The following is a 21,504-nucleotide window of genomic DNA, read 5'->3' as shown; positions in this document are numbered from 1 at the left end:
ATCACCGGAATGCTCCACAGAAGAGTCACTGGAAGTCCCCATGGTCGGAGACGCGTCACCGGAAATTTCCACGCCCGGGGAAGAGTCACCGGAAGACTCCACAGAAGAGTCACCGGAAGTCCCCGCGTTCGAAGACGCGTCACCGGAAGTTTCCATTTTCGGAGAAGAATCACCGGAATGCTCCACAGAAGAGTCACTGGAAGTCCCCATGGTCGGAGACGCGTCACCGGAAGTTTCCACGCCCGGGGAAGAGTCATCGGAAGGCTCCGCAGAAGAGTCACCGGAAGTCCCCGCGTTCGGAGAAGTATCGTCGGAAGTTTCGACGCCCGGTGAAGAGCCGCCGGATTGGTCAGCTGACGAAAAAGGATTCACTATCGTGTCATTATCAGAATTTCTAACCTTCTGCTTACAGATTTTTATGTGTCCTTTTAGATTGTCCTTTCTTCCGAATGTTTTCAAACAAAGGGTGCAAGTGTAAGGATTTCGTTTCTCATGCACACTTTTCACATGTCTTTTCAAATTACTCCCATTGCTAAATGTTGCATTGCACACACTGCAACGATGGTCTCTCTTTTGATGAACATCTTTTACATGTCTTAATAAATTTGTATGATGATTAAATTCTTTCTTGCAGATATCACAGATTTTTTTTACATGATGTGATCGCTCGTGTCGGCTGAGTTGATTCCTCGTCTTAAATTTCTTTTCACAGGATTCACATTGGTGTACCGCTTCTTCATTATCTCTCGATTTCTTAGTTGGAGATAACTCAATGCCTTCCAATAAACGCTTGAAACATTTTAAACTTTTTTTTGCGCATTCGTCTCCTTCAACATATCTGGCTAGTAGAGAGGATAAAGATCCGTCCGCCATGGCGGACGTCGATAACTATTCTGAGAAAATCTGCCTCGCCTTCGAACGTTTAAATCTAGATTTTGAATGTGAACCATTTACGCTTTGTCTCTAGGTTACGCATGAAGTGCTCGGGTGTGGATTTAAAAAACATTTTTCCTCCGCTTTGTGACTTCCTTCGCTGACGCTTGCTGCGTCTGATTGGTGTATCAGTTTTAGAAATGACCTCACGGTTCAATCCATTGTCCGTTTCTGGTCTATTGTCCTTTTTCGATCTATTTTTAGGAATGTCGTCACTCTCCTTAGGTTTCAAATTTTCTTTATGAGTAATCTCGCTATCGACGTTTTTTACATTTTCTAAGGGCTTAACACTTTCCTTGTCGGCTATTGTCAAATCTTCAATCTTCTGATTTTTACTCATCGATAATAGATCCGTATATTTCACCCTAGGTATTAACACTAATTCTCGAGCCATTTCAGATAGTTCTCCAGGAATATTGGTAGAATTTTTTTAACTGCAAGAATTCTTCGACGACGCTCACGATGACTTATCCCTTTGCTTAAGACTTTTGATATGGCGAGTCTCTGATTAGACAGTCTCTTTTTACTATCTTCTGATATCGTAATATTATTCATGACTGTGTTATATATGATGTCAGTTATAAATTGTAACTGCTCTTTCGTCAATGTTAATAACAAGCCTTTCCTCTGTTCGTTGGAGGCCGCAAGCCAAAATTCTATGAAAGGTTTCATGTCGGAAAGTAGAAAACTGTGTCCTCTCCTACGAGAATCTTTGTCCGTAATGGAGGAAGACTTATGTTTACTCCTTCTATATTAGCTGTGGGTCGAACTGGGGATACGTCGGCCACCAGATAGCCGTACTGCTCCGAAGTTGCCGATTTGAATGAACTTCTAAAATAACTTAATTGGTTGGGAAACATCTGTCTTCCCAACGTCTCTATTTGTAATTGATCTCTATAGTTTTTGAAGAGAACAAAATAGGACGTGTTCAAGCTAAGGGTTCGCATGACCTTACCCTTTTGGTAAATATTTTGTACTAGAAATATAACGGTGAAATTCATGTGATGAGATTTCACGCAAAACATTTTTTCTAGGTCTGAACTATTGGATCCTTCACTCATACAGTCATCGATGATTAGAATCTTGTGTCCTTCGGTAGTACCCCAATCATCAAATCGCTCCTGATCCGGTAAACCCGTATGAAATGTGATATCTAATTTCCTTTGCAGTTCCTCAAACATGGGTTGCCACGTATCATAACACACGATTATTTTTTTGACCGCCTCGCTGAACATACCGTCGACATTTTCCAGAATCTTTTTAGTCAAATAGGTCTTTCCGCTTCCCGATGGTCCTGCTATCATGATTCTACACGGCGATTGAAACTTAACGAGGGTTTCACGTGTATACCACGCCATGGTCTTCACGAGAATGAATTGAATAAAAACGAACACTTTCATATATATCGTATCCTTTTTATTAAAGTTCAGCACAACACGATTGATTACGATTATGTTTGTTTAAACAATATGGATATATTCGCATTATATAACTATTCACATATACATCGTTTTCGTGGAAATTACGGCTAAAATGTTTAAAGATAGATGACATGGATAATCCCCTACATCTATGCAAAAGATAATACAGGCAGAACTGACCGCATGTAATTGAGCTAGAACTCTGTAGACGTTTCTCGTTATGGACTCGAGCATGGAATCCGAAATACGCTGGAGAATGTCCGTAGCTATCGAAGAATTCCGATTTTTCTTTGGACTCGTAATAAAAAGCGACCCAATGTCTTCCTGGTAGATGACTTGCGTCGGTGTTGACGATGAAACCGCACGGGAAGGTTCTCAATACGGGTATTTGATCTCTAGCGTAAACTCCAAGTATGCTGTGTCTCATTTTAGGATCACATTCGATGACGCTTTGTAACTCCCGAGTATTCATGTTAGAATGACGTCTCTGGCCTCTGTGACTTCGAAATAACCTGGGTACTCGGCGTAAATGATGCAGGATACCGTTTCTGTTAACGCAGTACCGAAGGTAACATCCAATCTGACGTTTCCTTGTTTAAGCAGTGTTAAATATTGTCCTCCTCTGAATTTAGGTTCGAGATCGAACGTGTATAGGGCATACCCTAGACCAATGTCATCTCTTTCGATGTTAGAGCCGGAGTCATCCAACCACTTACCAGTCGACTGTAGCATACTTCTTAAGATGGATATAGTCTGAGGATCCGTGCCGTATTTCGGTTTTAATGAATTACCACCGACCGGTATACCATCGATATAAAGTCCTATGTTCGTGACGTCGTAACCTTGAAAGTACCACGGATTTTCTGCATAATCACCGGTAGCACCTGTTGATTTAACGAATCCCACAACGACCTGGTTAGGTCTCATTCCTTGAAACATGTTATCATAAGTAAAGTTGGTGGCTCCCACTGGTATAGTCATCTGTTTGATCATCGTTTGAGTAAATGGATACTTGGCATTAGTCGATTCTAATGCTTTACTCTGGGCATAGATCACGGCTGGGTTGATCTTAACTTTGCATACGCGTAACCGTATATCGTCGAAAGCGATCCGATAATCGGGTGCGACATCTCCCGATAAAAGGGAGAATGCCGGTTTCGATCGATACAACTTTATACCGACATTAACCTGATTGATTAGATATCTATCCATTCTAAACAGATCGTGACATACCGGACCGACCATGTCCACGACTCTAGACCCCTGAAAGCATTGCGCTCTCTTGAGGAGAGCTCCATTGGTTCCGTTTCGAGGGCTACTTTCATCCATATCTCCCTCATCATCACGCTCCCATATCTGCGTCCCTAATTGAGTGTTTTTAGCCTCTCTCCCATACCTTAAGAGACTCTGGATGTATGCCTTGTAAGGGGAATAATTAGTAGTAGAAACGACCGTTTTTCCATTGAGAGAGACGTCTACTTGCTGGAACAATGATGGTAAAAATAGGTTGATGGGTCCGACGTCTTCCGTTAATGAGATGTTGGTTCCGTCAGCTTTGACGATCTTCACTTTTGCATAGAGAAGAGTATTCTGAAGGTCTAATAATTCCATTCCATTTTGACCGCTGAGCACGAACTCCACCGATGATTCATTCGTTATTTGTGATATAGGTAACACATCTTGATAGTATATGTTTTCTACAGCCGTCTGAGTTGGAGGTAAATCAAATAAAGCCAGTTCTGAAGGCTGTGCTTCTCTAAAGAAATCTTTGTTTATCGCAGCCATTGAGAAACTATATCGTCTCGTTTCACTTTCTTTGATGGTCTTCTTCTCTTCTTCAGGTCTACTTTCTTCTGCAGGATTTTTTTCTTTTTAATGATTTTTTTTCTTTCCTTGTACCCGTTTTCTTTTCTTCCCGATGTTCTTTCTACGTTTAGAGATGTGCACTCTGCGACGTTTCTGAGTTGAATGACGAGTTCGAGAGGCTCCCTCTCTCTTAAGTTCCGACTTAGCTCGATCGATGATCTGTTTCACTGGGGACACTAGATCCACATCTAACGTTTGAGGAGGCAGACCTTTTCTTTCTCTTCCTCTTTCGATAGGGATAATGAATTCGTTAGAAGTACGAGATAGACCACTCCCACGTTGTTTAACATTCCTGCTAGCTTCATACGGGCTCTCTTTTCTTTCTACAACATCTTGATAATATTTCATCCATTTTCCAACATTAGGTACGTACATGTTTGAAATATTCATGCTAAAAACGGATATTGTTTGAAGTGAAGTCTGATCGTTACAGGGTCTTTCAAGAATGAAGCCGGATCTCCCTTTTCCGTCTTTATGTTTATGTCGATGTCTCTGATTTCCGATTTCTTGACGGGAACGTAAAAAGGCGCTGTAAAGGACTGGGACCAGTTTCCAGTCTTTTGCGCTCGCACCATTCGTATCAGATCGTCCTTTTCCCCATCCACGAAACTATCATCGACGATACTGCTGTGTATATATAAATTTTGTTTGGTTTTTGTAGCCGTCGTCTGTAAGTAGACATCCACCAACGCTACTAGCCACTTCTCGGATAAATTCAAAGGTGTCTCGAAATATGTTCTAAAATTACTCGTCTTGTTCTCTGGAAAGTATTTTGTACTCCCATCACTGTGTATCACCACGTAGTGTGACATCTTTGATCACGTTTGCACCTCTGATATGTCTTTCTGAGCAATCCACTGGTTATACTTTGAGGGCCAACCATCGAATTTCACTAACCACTCTACCTGACCTTGTCGCTTACGTTTTCGTAATTTTTGCTCGATAAACCATAATGTGTTTTGGTCTTTATCTACTCTCTGCAATTCCGCTTGATAAAAGTTGCCGTCGATCTTCTCATTTTGAAAGTCCTCTAATTGATATTGGGGGATGTTCTGTATTAAGAATCTCCTTCTAATTTTAAATATTTCAGAAGTCCACTTTTGTTGATATGCGCGATCAAACGGTTTCCTAATGTGCGAGATTCTTACTAGACTGCCTATCTTGAATGCGTAAGGTGTTTTAGATCTTTTTGTCGAAGATTTTAATGCCTGTTTTGGTCGACGAAGATACATATAGGCAAACAGATCAGCTTTGTTACGATCATTTACGTCTTTAGGAGCGACATTATGTAATGATCGGTGAGGAGTCGCGTTGTAACTGCTAACGAAGTCCTGTAGATCGTCTATGTACCTATAGGATCTCTGTTTTGTGAAAAACCTATACAATATGGTCTTTAGGGTGCGGATAACGCGCTCAGAATAGTTAGCTTTAACGACGTTTTTGGTCGTGAAATAATAAACGTCGTGTTCTTTGCACCATTTTTTTAACCACTGGTTATTAAACTCGCTTCCTCCATCACTTCGCAGACGCTTAGGTATGACTCCTCTTTTAACGATTCTATCGAAGGCTTTTAATACCTCCTTCCCAGTTTTCGATCGCAAAGGTTCCACCCAAAGAAATCGACTGAATACATCGATGACTATTAACAGGAAACGAATACCATCGTTTTCACTGGATAGGTTGCTTACATCTGCTAAGTCAGCGTCATATTGTTCGAAAGGTCCTGATACCTCCACTCTCGCTCGTCTGAACCTATGTCTCGACGGTTTCTGAAGACTGTAACTATCTAAACTTTGAATATATCGTCTTATCTTATGAAGACCTAATTGACTGTAACCTGCTGCCTTTAGTACTTGGTAAACCTTTCCGGGGCTCAGATAAGCACCTCCGTTCTCGGTATTAAAATATACGTCATCTATAGCTCTTTTATCTTTAACGCTCAACACCATTCTGCAAATGAAAAAAAACCCAAGCCATTTTTTGTATGAAACTTTAATATATATATATCAATATATGCGTGTGTGTGTATGATATACAGGAATTACAGTTATCAAGATTCATAATAATCTGTTCTTTAAAATTATCATACGTTTCGCCATTTCACATATTTTATTCTTCCATCCCTCAGTCTTCAGTTCAGTGTTTCTCCATTCGGCACGGCACAATTGACCCAGGTAAGCGTTCCTCACAGAGCGTGAAATATCACAGTTGAGTAGTTCTTTTATAAAATCACGAATCACTACTACATCATCGATATATCTTAACGATTCAGTGATATTATATTGTTTAGAAGTAACAATTTCACACACATGATTAGCATACACAAGATTCAATAGATTATCTAGATCAATCATTGTTACGTTTTTATAGAAAATCTAACTTATATCTTTCGATCCTTTTAACCCACTTGCGAATTCTTTTAGAAAAGTGTTGTTTTACGTATTCCTTGTCTTGGAAGTATTCCTCATTTATCAATGTCTGTAGAAGGATAGAAGGTACACAAGATGTTATTAAAAACTCACGCCAAAGTTTCTCTACGTCCAAAAGATTAGATGTGGCGAGAGCTTGCTCAAAGTATATATTTACTCTTTCTTCATATGTAAGTAAAATACATGTATGTCCTTCCTGATTGGCTAGCTCTTCGATGCATCCACTACATAGAGAATACATGGTTAGTATCTTACAATACAAGGTTTATTTTGGTGCGAGACTTAGGAAAGTCGAGATGACGAGGCTTTGCCGAGTCATCTCGGCTTTCCGTGTCGAGCACCAAAATAAAACTTGTATTGTAAGATACTAACCGTGTATTCTGTTTATCCTGCAACCATTATGGCTTTCAAAACAAAAGCAAATTGACAGTTCCTTACTTTGTTTCGCTCGAAGCGAGACGCTTCTTTGATGCGGAGGTAAAGATTCATTCACTTAACCGAATGAGAGTGTACTCCTTTTTACTGCCGTGGGAAATAAATAAGCGCATTCACAAACAGTAACCGTCATTCTATTCAGGGTGATATGTCACTGAAAGGAAATGAAAATACTCAAATAACAACCAATTCCCATTAAAGAATTACTTAACAATACATACCTTTGTCATGAGCCAAGAAAAAGACGGCACCGCCATACGAGATTTTCGATATCGTAAAAATGACGTCATTTCGATGAATGTGACGTCACGTTTTAGCGGGACTGAATGACGTTTCATTCACTGGAAGGTTCAAGTTCTGGGTCAAGTTAGAAAAAGTGTCGTCAGATATGGAACAAATTCACGTGATCGTATTGACGGATAAAGCATATCGTATTGACGGATAAAGCACAAGTTTATCCGGCAGTAGTTATCGGTCAGTATGTGCGACAATTGCAGGATAAAAACAAATAAATCGTTGATGATAGGTTGTACGATGAAGGCATAGGCAGCACAAAATAAGTCTCTAACGATTCTAGTATGTGACTTTCGTTGAATCAGTTCTATCGTTAGATCTTTGAGTCTCTTAGAAATCAAGTCTGTTTCCATCCAACTATTATAAACGACGCAATCTCTTACTATGAGAAAACAAGCCGTAAATAGGCGCAATCTTTGGAATATTTTCTATGCTCCTCCAAGATGTTGTCGCTTCGCTCCCAACACTTCAATGTCACTCCACACATGAAACAAACGACTCTGTCTCCTCTGCCTTGGTAGAAGAATCCGTTACAAGCGAGTTCGTACGGTTGTTGTGTTATTTGATTAGGCCAATCTGTAAAACTGTTCATACGATCTAAGCAATTTTTCATTTGGTGATGGGTTGGGTATATGTAGACATGTCGAGCGGAGTCCGTTTGTAATAACATTCTAACCTTCCACTACTGCACAGATACACATTAAACTTTCAGAGAGAAACATCATTCTTTTGAAAAAGTCGACAGATATGCTTACACTTTTCCCGTGTTCTCGGAAATGAATCCTAACCTGGTCCTTATTTTTCGACACTGAAATGCCGTGGTGCAATCCTAGACGACAAACAATTCTGTTTTTGCCGACATGTGGAATTATGATGTCCTCGGTATTAACACAGTCCAACTGTGCTTGAGCCATACATGCAAGTAGATGCCGACTAAAGGTTGCGGTCTGTTATATATCATAGCTACCCCAACTGACGTCATCAATATTGTTCAAGTCACATGAATTAATTCATCCATGTCACGGCTGATAAAATGTTTTCACCCTGACAGTTGTCGACGTCATATATGCAACGTGTGGTAGTATACCTGAATTTGTCGAATATTATCAGTTTCACTCAGCCGTAAATCTAGACAATGACTAGTGAACGTAACTAAATACCATAAAATTCGATTCATTCACGTGTAATAGGTATTTTCATCTTTGACGTCATGTTCCTCGGTTGTCTTAACAAGTTAGCTGTAACTGAAATTTCGAAAGAAACCATTCAATTTCACTCAGCCGTAAATCTAGACAATGACTAGTGAACGTAACTGGATACCCTAAAATTCGATTCATTCACGTGTAATAGGTATTTTCATCTTTGACGTCATGTTCCTCGATTCTGTTCCTTAATCGATCCTGATCCTGCTCCTTAAGGATCATGTCAGGAGTGATCCTACTGATTGATCCTTTAATCCTTAGGATTAAGGATCAGGACGATTTAGGTAACCCCTATTATACATTTGATCATGTCAGGAGTGATCCTACTGATTGATCCTTTAATCCTTAGGATTAAGGATCAGGACGATTTTGGTAACCCCTATTATACATCTACTGGTATATTACGTCAGTGATAGTAGCCCCTGGAGTATCGATGATGCCTCTCCCTTAGCAAGTGAATTTGTTACTACCAGCGGAAACCACAAAAGACAATTCATCAGGTACTAAACTCCTAGTAGGGGTAGGATACAACGTCAGCATGAAAGTAAGATTATTTGATGTTCCTGATGATGACTAGACAGGTCAGAGAAATCACTATATTTGTAAGTAAACACGCAATCACGTGATCACTAGTTACCCATAATACGGTCACCATAATACAACTTTATATTTCAAATATATTTTTATGAAATTCAATCTGTTTCTCAACTTTGAAAATGAAACCACGATCCGCAGGGGATATTCTTCCAATTGGTACAAAACACACGTTTTTTTGTAGTAACAAGAGGTCCAATGGGCCTTAATAACGGTCATCTGAATGTTAATACAATATAAAGTAGAACTGAAATACGCAGTAAGTTGTATGTTTAACGATTTTAACATATAATTTTACCCCCTGCGACCTTGAATGAAAGTCAAGGTCATTCATTTGAACAAATGTGATGGCCCTTTATCCAAGCATGCTACAGACTAACAGCACCCAGGGTCTGAGTTATATACAAGAAGTCATTTAAAGATTTTAGCCATTTTTACCTTTGTGACTTTGAATGAAGATCAAGATCATTCATTTGAACAAACTTGGTAGCCCTTAATTCCAGCATGTCACAGGCCCAATATCAGGTCTCTAGGCATCTTAGTTATTCACAAGAAGTTGTTTAAGTTTTCGTCATTTTGATCCCTGTGACCTTGAATGAAAGTCAAGGTCATTTGATTGATCAAACTTGGTAGTCTTTCATTGCAGCATGTCACAGGCCCAATATCAGGTCTCTAGGCCTCTTAGTTATTCTCCAGAAGTCATTTAAAGATTTTAGCCTATTTGACCCCTGTGACCTTAAATGAAGCTCAAGGTCATTCATTTGAAAAATGTTGGTAGCCCTTCATCCCAGCATATCACAGGCTCAATATCAGGATCCTAGGCCTTTTAGTTATTCACAAGAAGTAGTTTAAAGATTTTAGCCTTTTCGACCCCTGTGACCTTAAACGAAGATCAAGGTCATTCATTTAAATAAACTTTGTAGCCCATCATCCCAGCATGCTACAGGCCTAAATTGAAAAGAAGTTGTTGAAATATTTTAGCCTTTTTGGCCGCTGTGACCTTGAATGAAGGTCAAGGTCATTCATTTGAACAAATTTTGTAGCCTTTTATCCCAGCATGCCAATGGCCGAATATCAGTACCCTGGGACTTTTGGTAATTGAGAAAAAGTCGTTTAAAGATTTTAGCCTTTTTGACCCCTATAACCTTGAATGAACATCAAGGTCATTTATTTGAATAAATTTTATGAATTGCATGGTAACAATATTCAATATAAAGATACAAAATGTATACTCCAACATCAAGTTCATGAAGGAAGAAAGAAAATTTAAAATACAAAAACCGCTAAATAGAATAAGGATGGAATTTCCCAATATTGGTGTCCATTTGGAATTAATAGGAACATCGCATCCATCACATTTTCAGGGCAACTGCATAAAGTAGATGAAGCCGCTTTGTAGATTATAGTTCAAACAATCAAGGCGATGTGTAGATGGTAGTTCGCAGTACCACAGCATCGTCAGATTTTTACATTCACCACAACAAGACTTTTATTTTAGTGAAGATCAGTCATCATATGAAGGAAGGGAAAGACCTTTAATTCAGACACAGGTTTACGACGCGCAAAAATTTGAACGAACATATTATAGCTATTATGTCAAAAGATAGAAACAAATTGTTCATAGATCATATGTTTATTGAATCGCGAAAAAGTTGACTGTGTGGATGAGTGTTCAACGCTCGATGATCATTATTTAAATGTTTCTGATCACCTGCCTATACGTGTGCGCTACCATGCACCACCTCTCGTGCACGCACAACAAAGTCACTTGCATGCTGTAAATTGGAAAAGATGTACCCCTACTCATATATCCAGCTTCGAGTCACGAGAAAATCATAATGTTGTGTGTGTAAAGTGACAGTGAAGGCGATTATGATCACTCGGCAATCTAAAAGAAATTAATTCCTATCAGATGTATGAAACATTTTTGTTTTAAACATTGTTATTAGATAAAAACTGATAGTACAGGATAGACACATACCAATTGTAACGCTCCCAGCTGTCACTCTTGTGTGCTTTTACATGTACATGTATTTATTTCTTTACTTGAGCTTATGCTATACCGTGGCGTGTGCCGTCCATCCATCAATAACCAACTTCTTCATAACCGCTGGTCAAAATTTAACCAATTAAGGTAGCATCCTTATGGGGTGTGGACTCCAAAATTTTTGCAAATGAGAAGATGGGTAAAAAACGATAAATTTGTATATTTCCAAATAAACATTTTCTTCTCTAAAGTTAAGAATGGGATATGAACATTGAAAATGTATTTGTACAAATGGTCGGACTGGCCACTAGGTAGTTGGGGTGGTGCCAACAGGGGTCATTTTAGCTATTTTTATAAAAAAACAGCTTCTCTGAAGCTTTGCATGGGATAGGGTTTCATATTGCATTAGTAGAATCTCTATGGGGTCCACTGCAGTATGCTTTTCCACTAAACTATACTTGCCCTTTTAACTCACTCACCCCTGAATACACATTTAAACTCTTCTAAATCAAAGACTAGACCAGTCCATTATAAAATTTCAGGGGTGAATGAGTTAATACGGGATATATATATATAGTTGTAAGTACAACACAGATAAATACTGAATACTTTATTGCATCCCCAAAGGAATATAGCACACAAATCTTACAAAATGAATTTGCCACCATTTCTATTTTGCACTATAATTGAAATTCTCAAATATATAATAACACATCATAAATAATATCACATGTATAGCTTATATGGAACGATATGTTTTAGAAACATATTTCAAAACAAGACTGTCGTCACCACTTTTCAAAGAATAATAATATATTTCCGTCTTCTATTGAACAATGTGGCAATTTGATAAGGCACAGATATTCCGTCTTTGCATATTACAGAATTAGCTCCCTTGCGGGTAGGTATCGATTGTTACGTCATTATTTTGTGAGCGCAATTCACGTCGATTTCTCCGAAAGGTATGACGTTATGCTCCCAAACACATGACGTCAAAATCAATACCTACCCGCAAGTGCAGATAACTTTGTAATATGCAAATTAGGAATACATGAAGATTAGCTGTTCAATTTGGAAATCTAGTACATACTATAAAATGCATTTTGCTGTTTGTCAATTTCACTTGTAATAAAATTTAATATTTATGTTCACTTGATATAAACCCTTGTGGTGAGTAGATCTATAGGAGAATAACTTAATGTACCAGTACTTGAAGTAACGTAAACTGAGATATTTTGGATGTGGTCATATTTTGGCTTATTTTTGTTTGGAAGGAAAGCGCCAAAATTTAACACACTAAAATTTTACAATGTTTTCATTTGTTTGTATATGACGATAAATACATCTACATGCCATTTATTAGGTATGTTAGCAGATACTACCAGTTGTGACTTTGAATCCTATGTTGGGCAGTTGCTAGGTACTGACCACTGGTCGGTGATTTTTAACGGAGTACTCCTGCTTTCCTCCACCACCTAAACATGGCATATCCTTATATAACCCTGGCTGTTAATAGTAAGTTATAACTAATCAAACCAAGTGTTACATCATTATAATGTAATGTTTAAACGAGAAAAGAAATCAAGGACAGCAAACATTAAGTACTGCTCACCATAGTAGCTATAACTAACTCTGCAATATCACACAAAATAGAATATGCAAAAAGTTCTTCTAGCTGCATTTTTGTCATTTGTCACAAACAGTATGCAGTGACTCGTGGGTTTGCAACGATGCATTTATGTACCAGTAATAAAGAACTTTAAGGAAAAATGAAAAAAAAAAAATCACAAAAACTTACCTGAAAACCAAAAACAAAATATTTCAAACACCAGAAGCAAAAATGAATACTATTAGCTGATTGGTTGATTAGGCTAAACAGTCTACCATGAACACAATGAGTTGTGTGTGTATTGTGTGTTTTGGGAGACTGCAGTATGTATATACTATTAGCACTTGCTTAGAACATATTCTGTATCATTGCACTTACTATTACCATTACAAAAATAACTACCAGGTAGTCCACTGTATTTTTCATCACTAGTTTTTGGCAATGTTGAATAATTTGTGTATATACAGCAGTACTAACGATATAGTATATCAAACCATCACTTGTTTACAGTGCTACAGTCACATTATAGAATTACAATGCCACAGAAGGAAGCCGACTGACTAGAACAGTGAAATGTCCAGATCAAATGACTAGTTCTATTGCAGTATAACCATTCTCGGCACCCATCGGCTGTCAAGCTATCGCTATACCAATGAAGGGAAGTAACTCTGATGGATGAGAATGCAGTATAACTAAAGTACGACAGCCGCAGCTCTACAGCGGTCCATGGGCATATAAGGCAACTTCGACCAGACATTATTCTTCGGGTCGTAGCACTCCATGCTGTCTAGTGTAACTGGATTACTGCAATAATGTCTATAACTAGAAAACCGGTCTGTCCACTTCTGTCCACCAATTACATAGAGATGACCGTTCACCGTAGCCGTACAAGGAGCTGACCGCTTGTCAGAGAGGGGAGCGATTTCCTCCCAGTTATCCTGTAGATAACAGAGACAGGATTACAATGATATTCTGAATAAACAGCATCTTATTCATTTTACAGATGTAATCATGATAACTGCAAGAGTTATAAAAATGTCTATGTTAGGATCATTGCAGATATCATAATGTTAAAAGAATTGCACAAATCATGTTTTTGTACAATAAACTTTATTAACAAATGAAATTCAGAAAGATACTTTTTTATACAATTCAAGCATGGCATATTCTTTATTTGAAAAATGGGCTCGAGGGATTTTGACTTTTCAATTTTAAGTCACTGCGGTAAAAATCATACATGCCATATCTTCCGGGTGTGTGAAAATCTCCCTTATTTTAATTTAAAGCCTTTTATTGTCTGCCAGGAGGAGAGTCTAAATTCCTGTATTTCATAACCCCTCTGGTTTATTTTTCGCCGCCATATTTGTGTACAAGTTAAATTAGGAGTCTTATTAGCATGCTGTAATTAAATAAATTCTGAAAGGTAATTATTTGTATATGATGATTCTCTTGTCATGTTTATTAATACTATATCTACACACAAACTGAATCAGAATTAAGGCCATTTTCAATTGGGAATGGGGCTCATTATCGGGCCCTAACTGCACTATAGAATAGGCCCAGATTATACTTACTGAATCAAGAATATATCTCTCTGCAGACATAAGGTCACCTTCTGAGTGGTTTAATCCCCCGATCGCATATAACACTCCATCTAATGAGGCCACGCCTAGGTGTGACCTCTCTACCTTTAAGGGAGGTAACTGTTGCCATTCTTTAGTTACAGGGTTAAAACTGTCAACAGTTGTCAGGTCAGTCTCATCTGCATCCAGCCCTCCTATTAGATATATCAGACCTGTAACAGAAAAATGTGTTGTAACTTGTAAGTATAGTAAAACCTGCCTTAGTGACCACCTCTGTATAAAGACCACCTGCTGACATCTCACAACAGTAAAACCTGCCTTAGTGACCACCTCTGTATAAAGACAATCTGCTGACATCTCACAACAGTAAAACCTGCCTTAGTGACCACCTCTGTATAAAGACCACCTGCTGACATCTCACAACAGTAAAACCTGCCTTAGTGACCACCTCTGTATAAAGACCACCTGCTGACATCTCACAACAGTAAAACCTGTCTTAGTGACCACCTCTGTATAAAGACCACCTGCTGACATCTCACTACAGTAAAACCTGCCTTAGTGACCACCTCTGTATAAAGACCACCTGCTGACATCTCACAACAGTAAAACCTGTCTTAGTGACCACTTGCTGACATCTTACTACAGTAAAACCTGCCTTAGTGACCACCTCTGTATAAAGACCACCTGCTGATATCTCACTACAGTAAAACCTGCCTAAGTGACCATCTCTGTATAAAGACCACCTGCTGACATCTCACAACAGTAAAACCTGTCTTAGTGACCATCTCTGTATAAAGACCACCTGCTGACATCTCACAACAGTAAAACCTGTCTTAGTGACCACCTCTGTATAAAGACCACCTGCTGACATCTCACAACAGTAAAACCTGTCTTAGTGACCACCTCTGTATAAAGACCTCCTACTGACATCACACTATAGTAAAACCTGTTTTAGTGACCACCTCTGAATAAAGATCTCCTACTGACATCTCACAACAGTAAAACCTGCCTTAGTGACCACCTCTGTATAAAGACCACCTACTGACATCACACTACAGTAAAACCTGTCTTAGTGACCACCTCTGTATTAAGACCACCAGCTGACATCACACTACAGTAAAACCTGTCTTAGTGATCACCTCTGTATAAAGACCACATGCTGACATCTCAATACAGTAAAACCTGTCTTAGTGACCACCTCTGTATAAAGACCACATGCTGACATCTCACAACAGTAAAACTTGCCTTAGTGACCACCTCTGTATAAAGACCTCTTGCTGACATCACACAACAGTAAAACCTGTCTTAGTGACCACCTCTGTATAAAGACCACCTGCTGACATCTCACTACAGTAAAACCTGCCTTAGTGACCACTTCTGTATAAAGACCACATGCTGACATCTCAATACAGTAAAACCTGTCTTAGTGACCACCTCTGTATAAAGACCACATGCTGACATCTCACAACAGTAAAACTTACCTTAGTGACCACCTCTGTATAAAGACCTCTTGCTGACATCACACTACAGTAAAACCTGTTTTAGTGAACACCTCTGTATAAAGACCACCTGCTGTTATCACACTACAGTAAAACCTGCCTTAGTGACCATCTCTGTATAAAGACCACCTGCTGACATCTCACAACAGTAAAACCTGTTTTAGTGACCATCTCTGTATAAAGACCTCTTGCTGACATCACACTATAGTAAAACCTGTTTTAGTGACCACCTCTGTATAAAGACCACATGTTGACATCTCAATACAGTAAAACCTGTCTTAGTGACCACCTCTGTATAAAGACCACCTGCTGACATATCAATACAGTAAAACCTGCCTAAGTGACCATCTCTGTATAAAGACCACCTGCTGACATCTCACAACAGTAAAACCTGTCTTAGTGACCACCTCTGTATAAAGACCACCTGCTGACATCTCACAACAGTAAAACCTGTCTTAGTGACCACCTCTGTATAAAGACCACCTGCTGACATCTCACAACAGTAAAACCTGTCTTAGTGACCATCTCTGTATAAAGACCACCTGCTGACATCACACTACAGTAAAACCTGTCTTAGTGACCACCTCTGTATAAAGACCACATGTTGACATCTCAATACAGTAAAACCTGTCTTAGTGACCACCTCTGTATAAAGACCACCTGTTGACATCTCACTACAGTAAAACCTGCCTTAGTGACCACCTCTGTATAAAGACCACCTGCTGACATCTCACTACAGTAAAACCTGTCTTAGTGACCACCTCTGTATAAAGACCACCTGCTGACATCTCACAACAGTAAAACCTGTCTTAGTGACCACCTCTGTATAAAGACCACCTGCTGACATCTCACTACAGTAAAACCTGTCTTAGTGACCACCTCTGTATAAAGACCACCTGCTGACATCTCACAACAGTAAAACCTGTCTTAGTGACCACCTCTGTATAAAGACCACCTGCTGACATCTCACTACAGTAAAACCTGTCTTAGTGACCACCTCTGTATAAAGACCACCTCCTGAATCAACAAGTGCAAATATATGCACAAGGCAAAAGTGAAATATCCACACACAAAGATATCCATATTTAATACAAAAAAATAATTACCTCCACATTCCAGTACGCCCATAGCATGTCTAGGGGTAGGCATTATACAGTCTATAATCCACTGGTTTGTCTCTGGATCATATTTCTCCACACTGTCCCCAAGTTCTTCTCCAACCCATCCTCCAAATGCATAGATACATTCATTGGCCACACATAGTCCAAGGCCACAACGTGGGTAGTTCAGACAGGGGAGAGAACTCCACTTGTTACTAGCCGGATCAAAACATTCAACGTTATCACAAATTAATGAATCATTTTCCCCTCCTACGACGTAGATCTGTCCGTTTAACACTACAGCTCCATGACTACTCCTTGGAAACTGCATGTCGCTCATGCTTGTCCAGTCCATGGTGAGGGTATCAAATTTTTCTACGGTTGGCACAGTAACACCGTCGCTCCATCTCCATTCGTCAGACTGTTTATTACCACCAATAACATAAATACTCTTCCTCGCACATTTCCTTGGGTTCAACATGTGAGGCTTGATTCTGTTTTGATGCAGTTTTAAAGAAATCTGTCTCTCCAAATGGAAATCTTGTACAAATTTCTGGATGACAACTTTTGTACTAAGGTCACTGCAATTATCCAAAATGTTAGAGAGTTGCTTTTCTTGAACAATTGGAATCCGTACCTGATGCAAAATATCAAATATATGTTTCCTGCGACTGCTAGGATCATGGAGGACCCAGTTAAGTCCTGCCTGCAGGACTTGGTGCTCATCTTCTATACAAAGGTACTCACTCTTCAAAAGCTTGATCAGTAAATCCACAGGTAAACACGAAAACTCATCTTCCTTTGACAGGTGCAGAAAGTGGTTGTTTATAAACTTCTCGGCATCCATCTTCAGTTCCTCACAAGCATGTGTCTCAGCAAACTGATAAATTCCTACAGTGTATTAAAATTCGGAATTGCAAATCAAATTCTTGCAGGAAAGCAATAATATATAATTAACTTAAGTATTCTGTATTTGCATATTACAGAGTTATCTGCCTTTGCTTATAGGTATTGATTGTGACATTGTGTGTTTGCATGCGTAATGTCACACTTTTCAGTGAAAACGATGTGAATTTCGCTCACAAACTAATGTTGTCACCATTGATACCAATTAACCCACAAGAGAGGTAACTCTGCAAAGTGAGAAAAATTCAATTGAAAATAATAATCGATTGATGGAAATATTTTGCATATTTCTGCCTTTACTATCATTGAAATAGATTTATATTCAAAGTGTTCTATAACCATGCATCTAATGTTTAATTTGATAAATCATGCAAACTGTACTTCGAATATCTGCATGCTGTTTCCAGAAAAAAATTTGTCCAAATAACTCTAGACAGTTTCCTTTCACACCCGACACATATTAGAATCACTAATGTACTATAAATAGCTGCATATCATGAAGTTTAAGTGATAAAGCGGTCAGAATTGCTTACCTAGACAATTTTCACGGTGAAGCTTCTGTTTCAGAAACACACAACATTGGGCAATGATTTCCTGTAGTCCGAACATGTTAGCTGCAGCAAGAACATCCTGACAGTTATCTTCTTTGATGTCAACTTTTCCTGTCAAACGATGAAAATAACGACACTAGATTATAAACAGATTAAACAGGTCTCAACTCTGAACAAAAGACATTCTCTCAGATACATGTCATTCTCGATACTCCAGGGGTTACTATCACTCTCATTTATATATCCACTTTGAGACTATCTCATAGTGAATCTGTAGGCAGTTCATGAGAAAAAAACTGAACAATCACAGACCAGCAGAAACTTCCTTAAAGATATAACACCATGCAACCTCAAAGCCATAGAGTCAACCAAAGTGTATGTATTCGATTTTTTTTAATACATACATCAAAGGATCAAAACTACCTACTTATTTGGTGTCAAACACAGAGCCTCCAGTTTTACTATGACATAGTCCAGGGGTGGATATAACTACAGTAATAGTAACCCCTGGAGTATCAAGGATGGATGTATGTACATGCTACACTAAATCAATATCAGAGACATGATAGAATCTTTATATTTATCTTTACCTGTATAAATAAAATTCAATAGATTCCTAAACACAGGCGGATCTATGCCATGGATTTCTACACTGTCTGCCTTCTGCTCCATCAGTCCACATTCAAACATGGCCTTAAAGTATTCACAGCCAGCTGACAACACTATACGATGGGCCTTGAATGTTTGGCTTCCAACATGAATTTGAATGTCACAGAATACTTCATCCTCCCATAAGTAGTAAAGGCTTTCAAGGAAACGCTCAGGATAGTTTAACACCATGACGAAATTCTTGATGTATTTGGACTGAAGAGAAACAGATTCCAAATGCCAGTTCAAGATCTTAACACAATGACAAAAACAGCATGGTTAATGGATTCTGAAAAAAAAACACCAAAAGTTATCATTCATTATATATTCAGTGTCAGGTCAGCATGCAGTTTTAATTTATATTAATCCAATAATATTAGACGTCAATATTGACAAACTTCTATGGGCAATACTGACATATAATGATCAAAAGTGTCTCGTCATGCTATAGCTCTAACATTGTTGGAGTAATATATATTTCGTCTTTGCATATTACAGAGTTAGCTCCCTTGCGGGTCCAAAACGTATGACATTATGAACGCAAATACATGACGTCACAATCAATACCTACCCGCAAGTGCAGATAACTCTGTAATATGCAAATTCGGAATATATAAGAGGCAAGTTGTTGCGTCTGGTTCAGGTTTTAAAACTAGTAATTAATTAAAGTTATATCTGGCACCAGATTTTTTTTTATTATTAGAGTTAATCATCATACAGCTCATACATCTGTTATGAATATGAATTTTACTATTTGGTTATACAATATTATTGACTAAATATCCTTATAGTCAAACTTGTGGGTAAATTGTATACTATAACTATAGGAATAGCCATTGGCATATAAAAAATTTTACAGTCAAGCATTCATACAGTAAAACCTGTATAGTGCTGTATGTAGACCACTTCCCTAATAAGAACTCTTGCCTATGGTCCCAAATGACCAGTTTCAACACAATCCAACCTGTGTATAAAGACCACCTGGCTATTCCGATTGAGCTACCTGGTCAGGCATCAATTTGAGTAATCGTGTACATTTTACCTCTACATGTACTGTACGTGTATGGCGCCTTTTTTTAGATAAAATGTTTTAACCACTTCTATTCCTACTACACTGGGGTAGGACTGACATAGTCTAAACCCATCACACAAGGGTAGGACAGTCTAGCGCACCTGTCACAGAATAACTGCAGAACTGTACTAGTTGCTTACATGTATAATTGTCTGTGGCTCTATCATTCATTATATACATCGAAATGAAGGTTTTTTCCCTCCTCGTTAACCTTCACATGTCCTGAATGGTGTCAAGAGTGTCCCAGTGGACGTGTGGAATCATAAATAGAGACTAAAGCCGTCTGCAATCTGTTCTGTCGTTCATATTGAATTCCGGGCGCATTCGACTACGCGTCAACATGAAGGTGCATTCGGTTTATATGGAACAAATAATGACGAACCTGCAATTTTGGATACAGGCAGTTTAACTTAAAAATAATTATATAATATAATACACCAGTATCCACCATCAACCTTTGATTGCATGACAAATTCTAATATTCCGGATTAATAACGATCCGTTTACTGCTTTTGTATTAGTAATTTAGTATTCCATAATGCATTTCCGGTTCGTCTTCAAAACGACGTTTTCTTTTGCCATGTGATTCTTATACCAAAAGGTAAGGTTTTTCGCTTATGTACATATTTTATCAAGATTGCAGGAGAAGTAAACAATTTATATCAACATACTTAGAAGATTTGTAAGATAGTGCTATCTATTATTTTAATTTGGACAGAAACAGTGTTACCGGCTTAGTCCAGTTAGTCTGTTTCATCTTTCTTCGTTTATAAATTGATGTCAGTAGATACACTTTGAGCTGTTTAAGCTAAGCTATGTCTTTTCAATAGGTTTTGTACTATCATAGAAATATAGGACATCAATGCCATGAGTACTACAGAAGTTCAACCAAAGGGCCACAAAGCCAAAGGGCCGAAAACGGGATCCCTAACAGTAGAGGAAATACAGGTTGATAACATAACACAGGTAAGAACAGAAGAACAGGTGAAGCACAGGGCTTCGTTCCTATGAGATATATATAAAGATAGGTCACGTATATTTACATACATTACACGTGACCTTTCTTATATATATATCATTAAGAGTGAAGTGGCTTGTACAATATAAGTGTTATTTTGGTGAAAGTCAGTCTCATTCATAATCACAAGGATTTATAAGTGAGAAGGATTCGTGTCTGTCTCTTTACACTACTTAACACCACGCGAGACGCTTATGAACCGGGAATAAAAACCGTTTTTCTCAACAAATACTTGTCTTATCGAGTCAAACGAAACACCAATGTAAAGTAAATGAAATTACACAACGTTTATAACTTGCTTTAAAGACGGAAGATTTAGAAGAAATGTCTTAAACTTTCGTTAAAAAAACACGACCG

The 21,504-nt window shown here is 38.4% G+C and overlaps 4 protein-coding genes across 5 annotated transcripts in view; 1 reads left to right on the top strand and 3 right to left on the bottom strand.

Annotated features, from left to right (window-relative positions):
* Positions 1-2,822: 2,822 nt before the first annotated feature.
* On the bottom strand, positions 2,823-4,139 carry LOC138326209 (uncharacterized protein F54H12.2-like). Its single transcript, XM_069272336.1, has one exon. It carries the CDS (start codon positions 4,137-4,139, stop codon positions 2,823-2,825), a length of 1,317 nt encoding a protein of 438 aa, XP_069128437.1.
* Positions 4,140-5,038: 899 nt separating this feature from the next.
* Positions 5,039-6,169, bottom strand: LOC138326208 (uncharacterized). Its single transcript, XM_069272335.1, has one exon. The coding sequence runs from the start codon at positions 6,167-6,169 to the stop codon at positions 5,039-5,041; it is 1,131 nt and encodes a 376-aa protein (XP_069128436.1).
* A 5,600-nt stretch (positions 6,170-11,769) lies between these two features.
* Positions 11,770-20,466, bottom strand: LOC138324964 (actin-binding protein IPP-like). 2 transcript variants are annotated; one of them, XM_069270256.1, is made up of 6 exons: positions 20,270-20,466; positions 19,000-19,346; positions 18,392-18,520; positions 16,959-17,843; positions 14,345-14,565; positions 11,770-13,708 (listed from the first exon to the last, which is right to left on the bottom strand). In XM_069270256.1, the coding sequence occupies exons 2-6, from the start codon at positions 19,247-19,249 to the stop codon at positions 13,463-13,465; spliced, it is 1,731 nt and encodes a 576-aa protein (XP_069126357.1). In that variant the 5' UTR covers positions 19,250-19,346; positions 20,270-20,466; the 3' UTR covers positions 11,770-13,462. The 2 variants fall into 2 exon arrangements, with proteins under 2 accessions (XP_069126357.1, XP_069126358.1); XM_069270257.1 differs by lacking the exon at positions 20,270-20,466 and adding an exon at positions 20,039-20,243.
* A 105-nt stretch (positions 20,467-20,571) lies between these two features.
* Positions 20,572-21,504, top strand: part of LOC138324965 (RNA helicase aquarius-like) — a 41,792-nt gene continuing 40,859 nt past the window's right edge. The window contains 2 exon segments of the mRNA XM_069270258.1: positions 20,572-20,730; positions 20,960-21,095. Of these exon segments, the coding sequence (XP_069126359.1) occupies positions 20,997-21,095 (99 nt within the window). The 5' untranslated portion in view covers positions 20,572-20,730; positions 20,960-20,996.

Source organism: Argopecten irradians, chromosome 6 (genome assembly GCF_041381155.1).
Source record: "Argopecten irradians isolate NY chromosome 6, Ai_NY, whole genome shotgun sequence".
In the NCBI taxonomy this organism is placed as follows: Eukaryota; Metazoa; Mollusca; class Bivalvia; order Pectinida; family Pectinidae; genus Argopecten; species Argopecten irradians.
This window is presented reverse-complemented; position numbering and strand designations above follow the sequence as displayed.

Excerpts from the sequence above, each read along its gene's own strand:
- LOC138326209 (XM_069272336.1), bottom strand. The coding sequence starts at position 4,139 with ATGGCTGCGATAAACAAAGATTTCTTTAGAGAAGCACAGCCTTCAGAA.
- LOC138326208 (XM_069272335.1), bottom strand. The coding sequence starts at position 6,169 with ATGGTGTTGAGCGTTAAAGATAAAAGAGCTATAGATGACGTATATTTT.
- LOC138324964 (XM_069270256.1), bottom strand. The coding sequence starts at position 19,249 with ATGGTGTTAAACTATCCTGAGCGTTTCCTTGAAAGCCTTTACTACTTA. Across the intron at positions 18,521-18,999 it reads ATTGAATTTTATTTATACAG|GAAAAGTTGACATCAAAGAA; the intron begins GTAAAGATAAAT and ends ATCGTTTGACAG. Across the intron at positions 13,709-14,344 it reads AGAGATATATTCTTGATTCA|GATAACTGGGAGGAAATCGC; the intron begins GTAAGTATAATC and ends TGTTATCTACAG.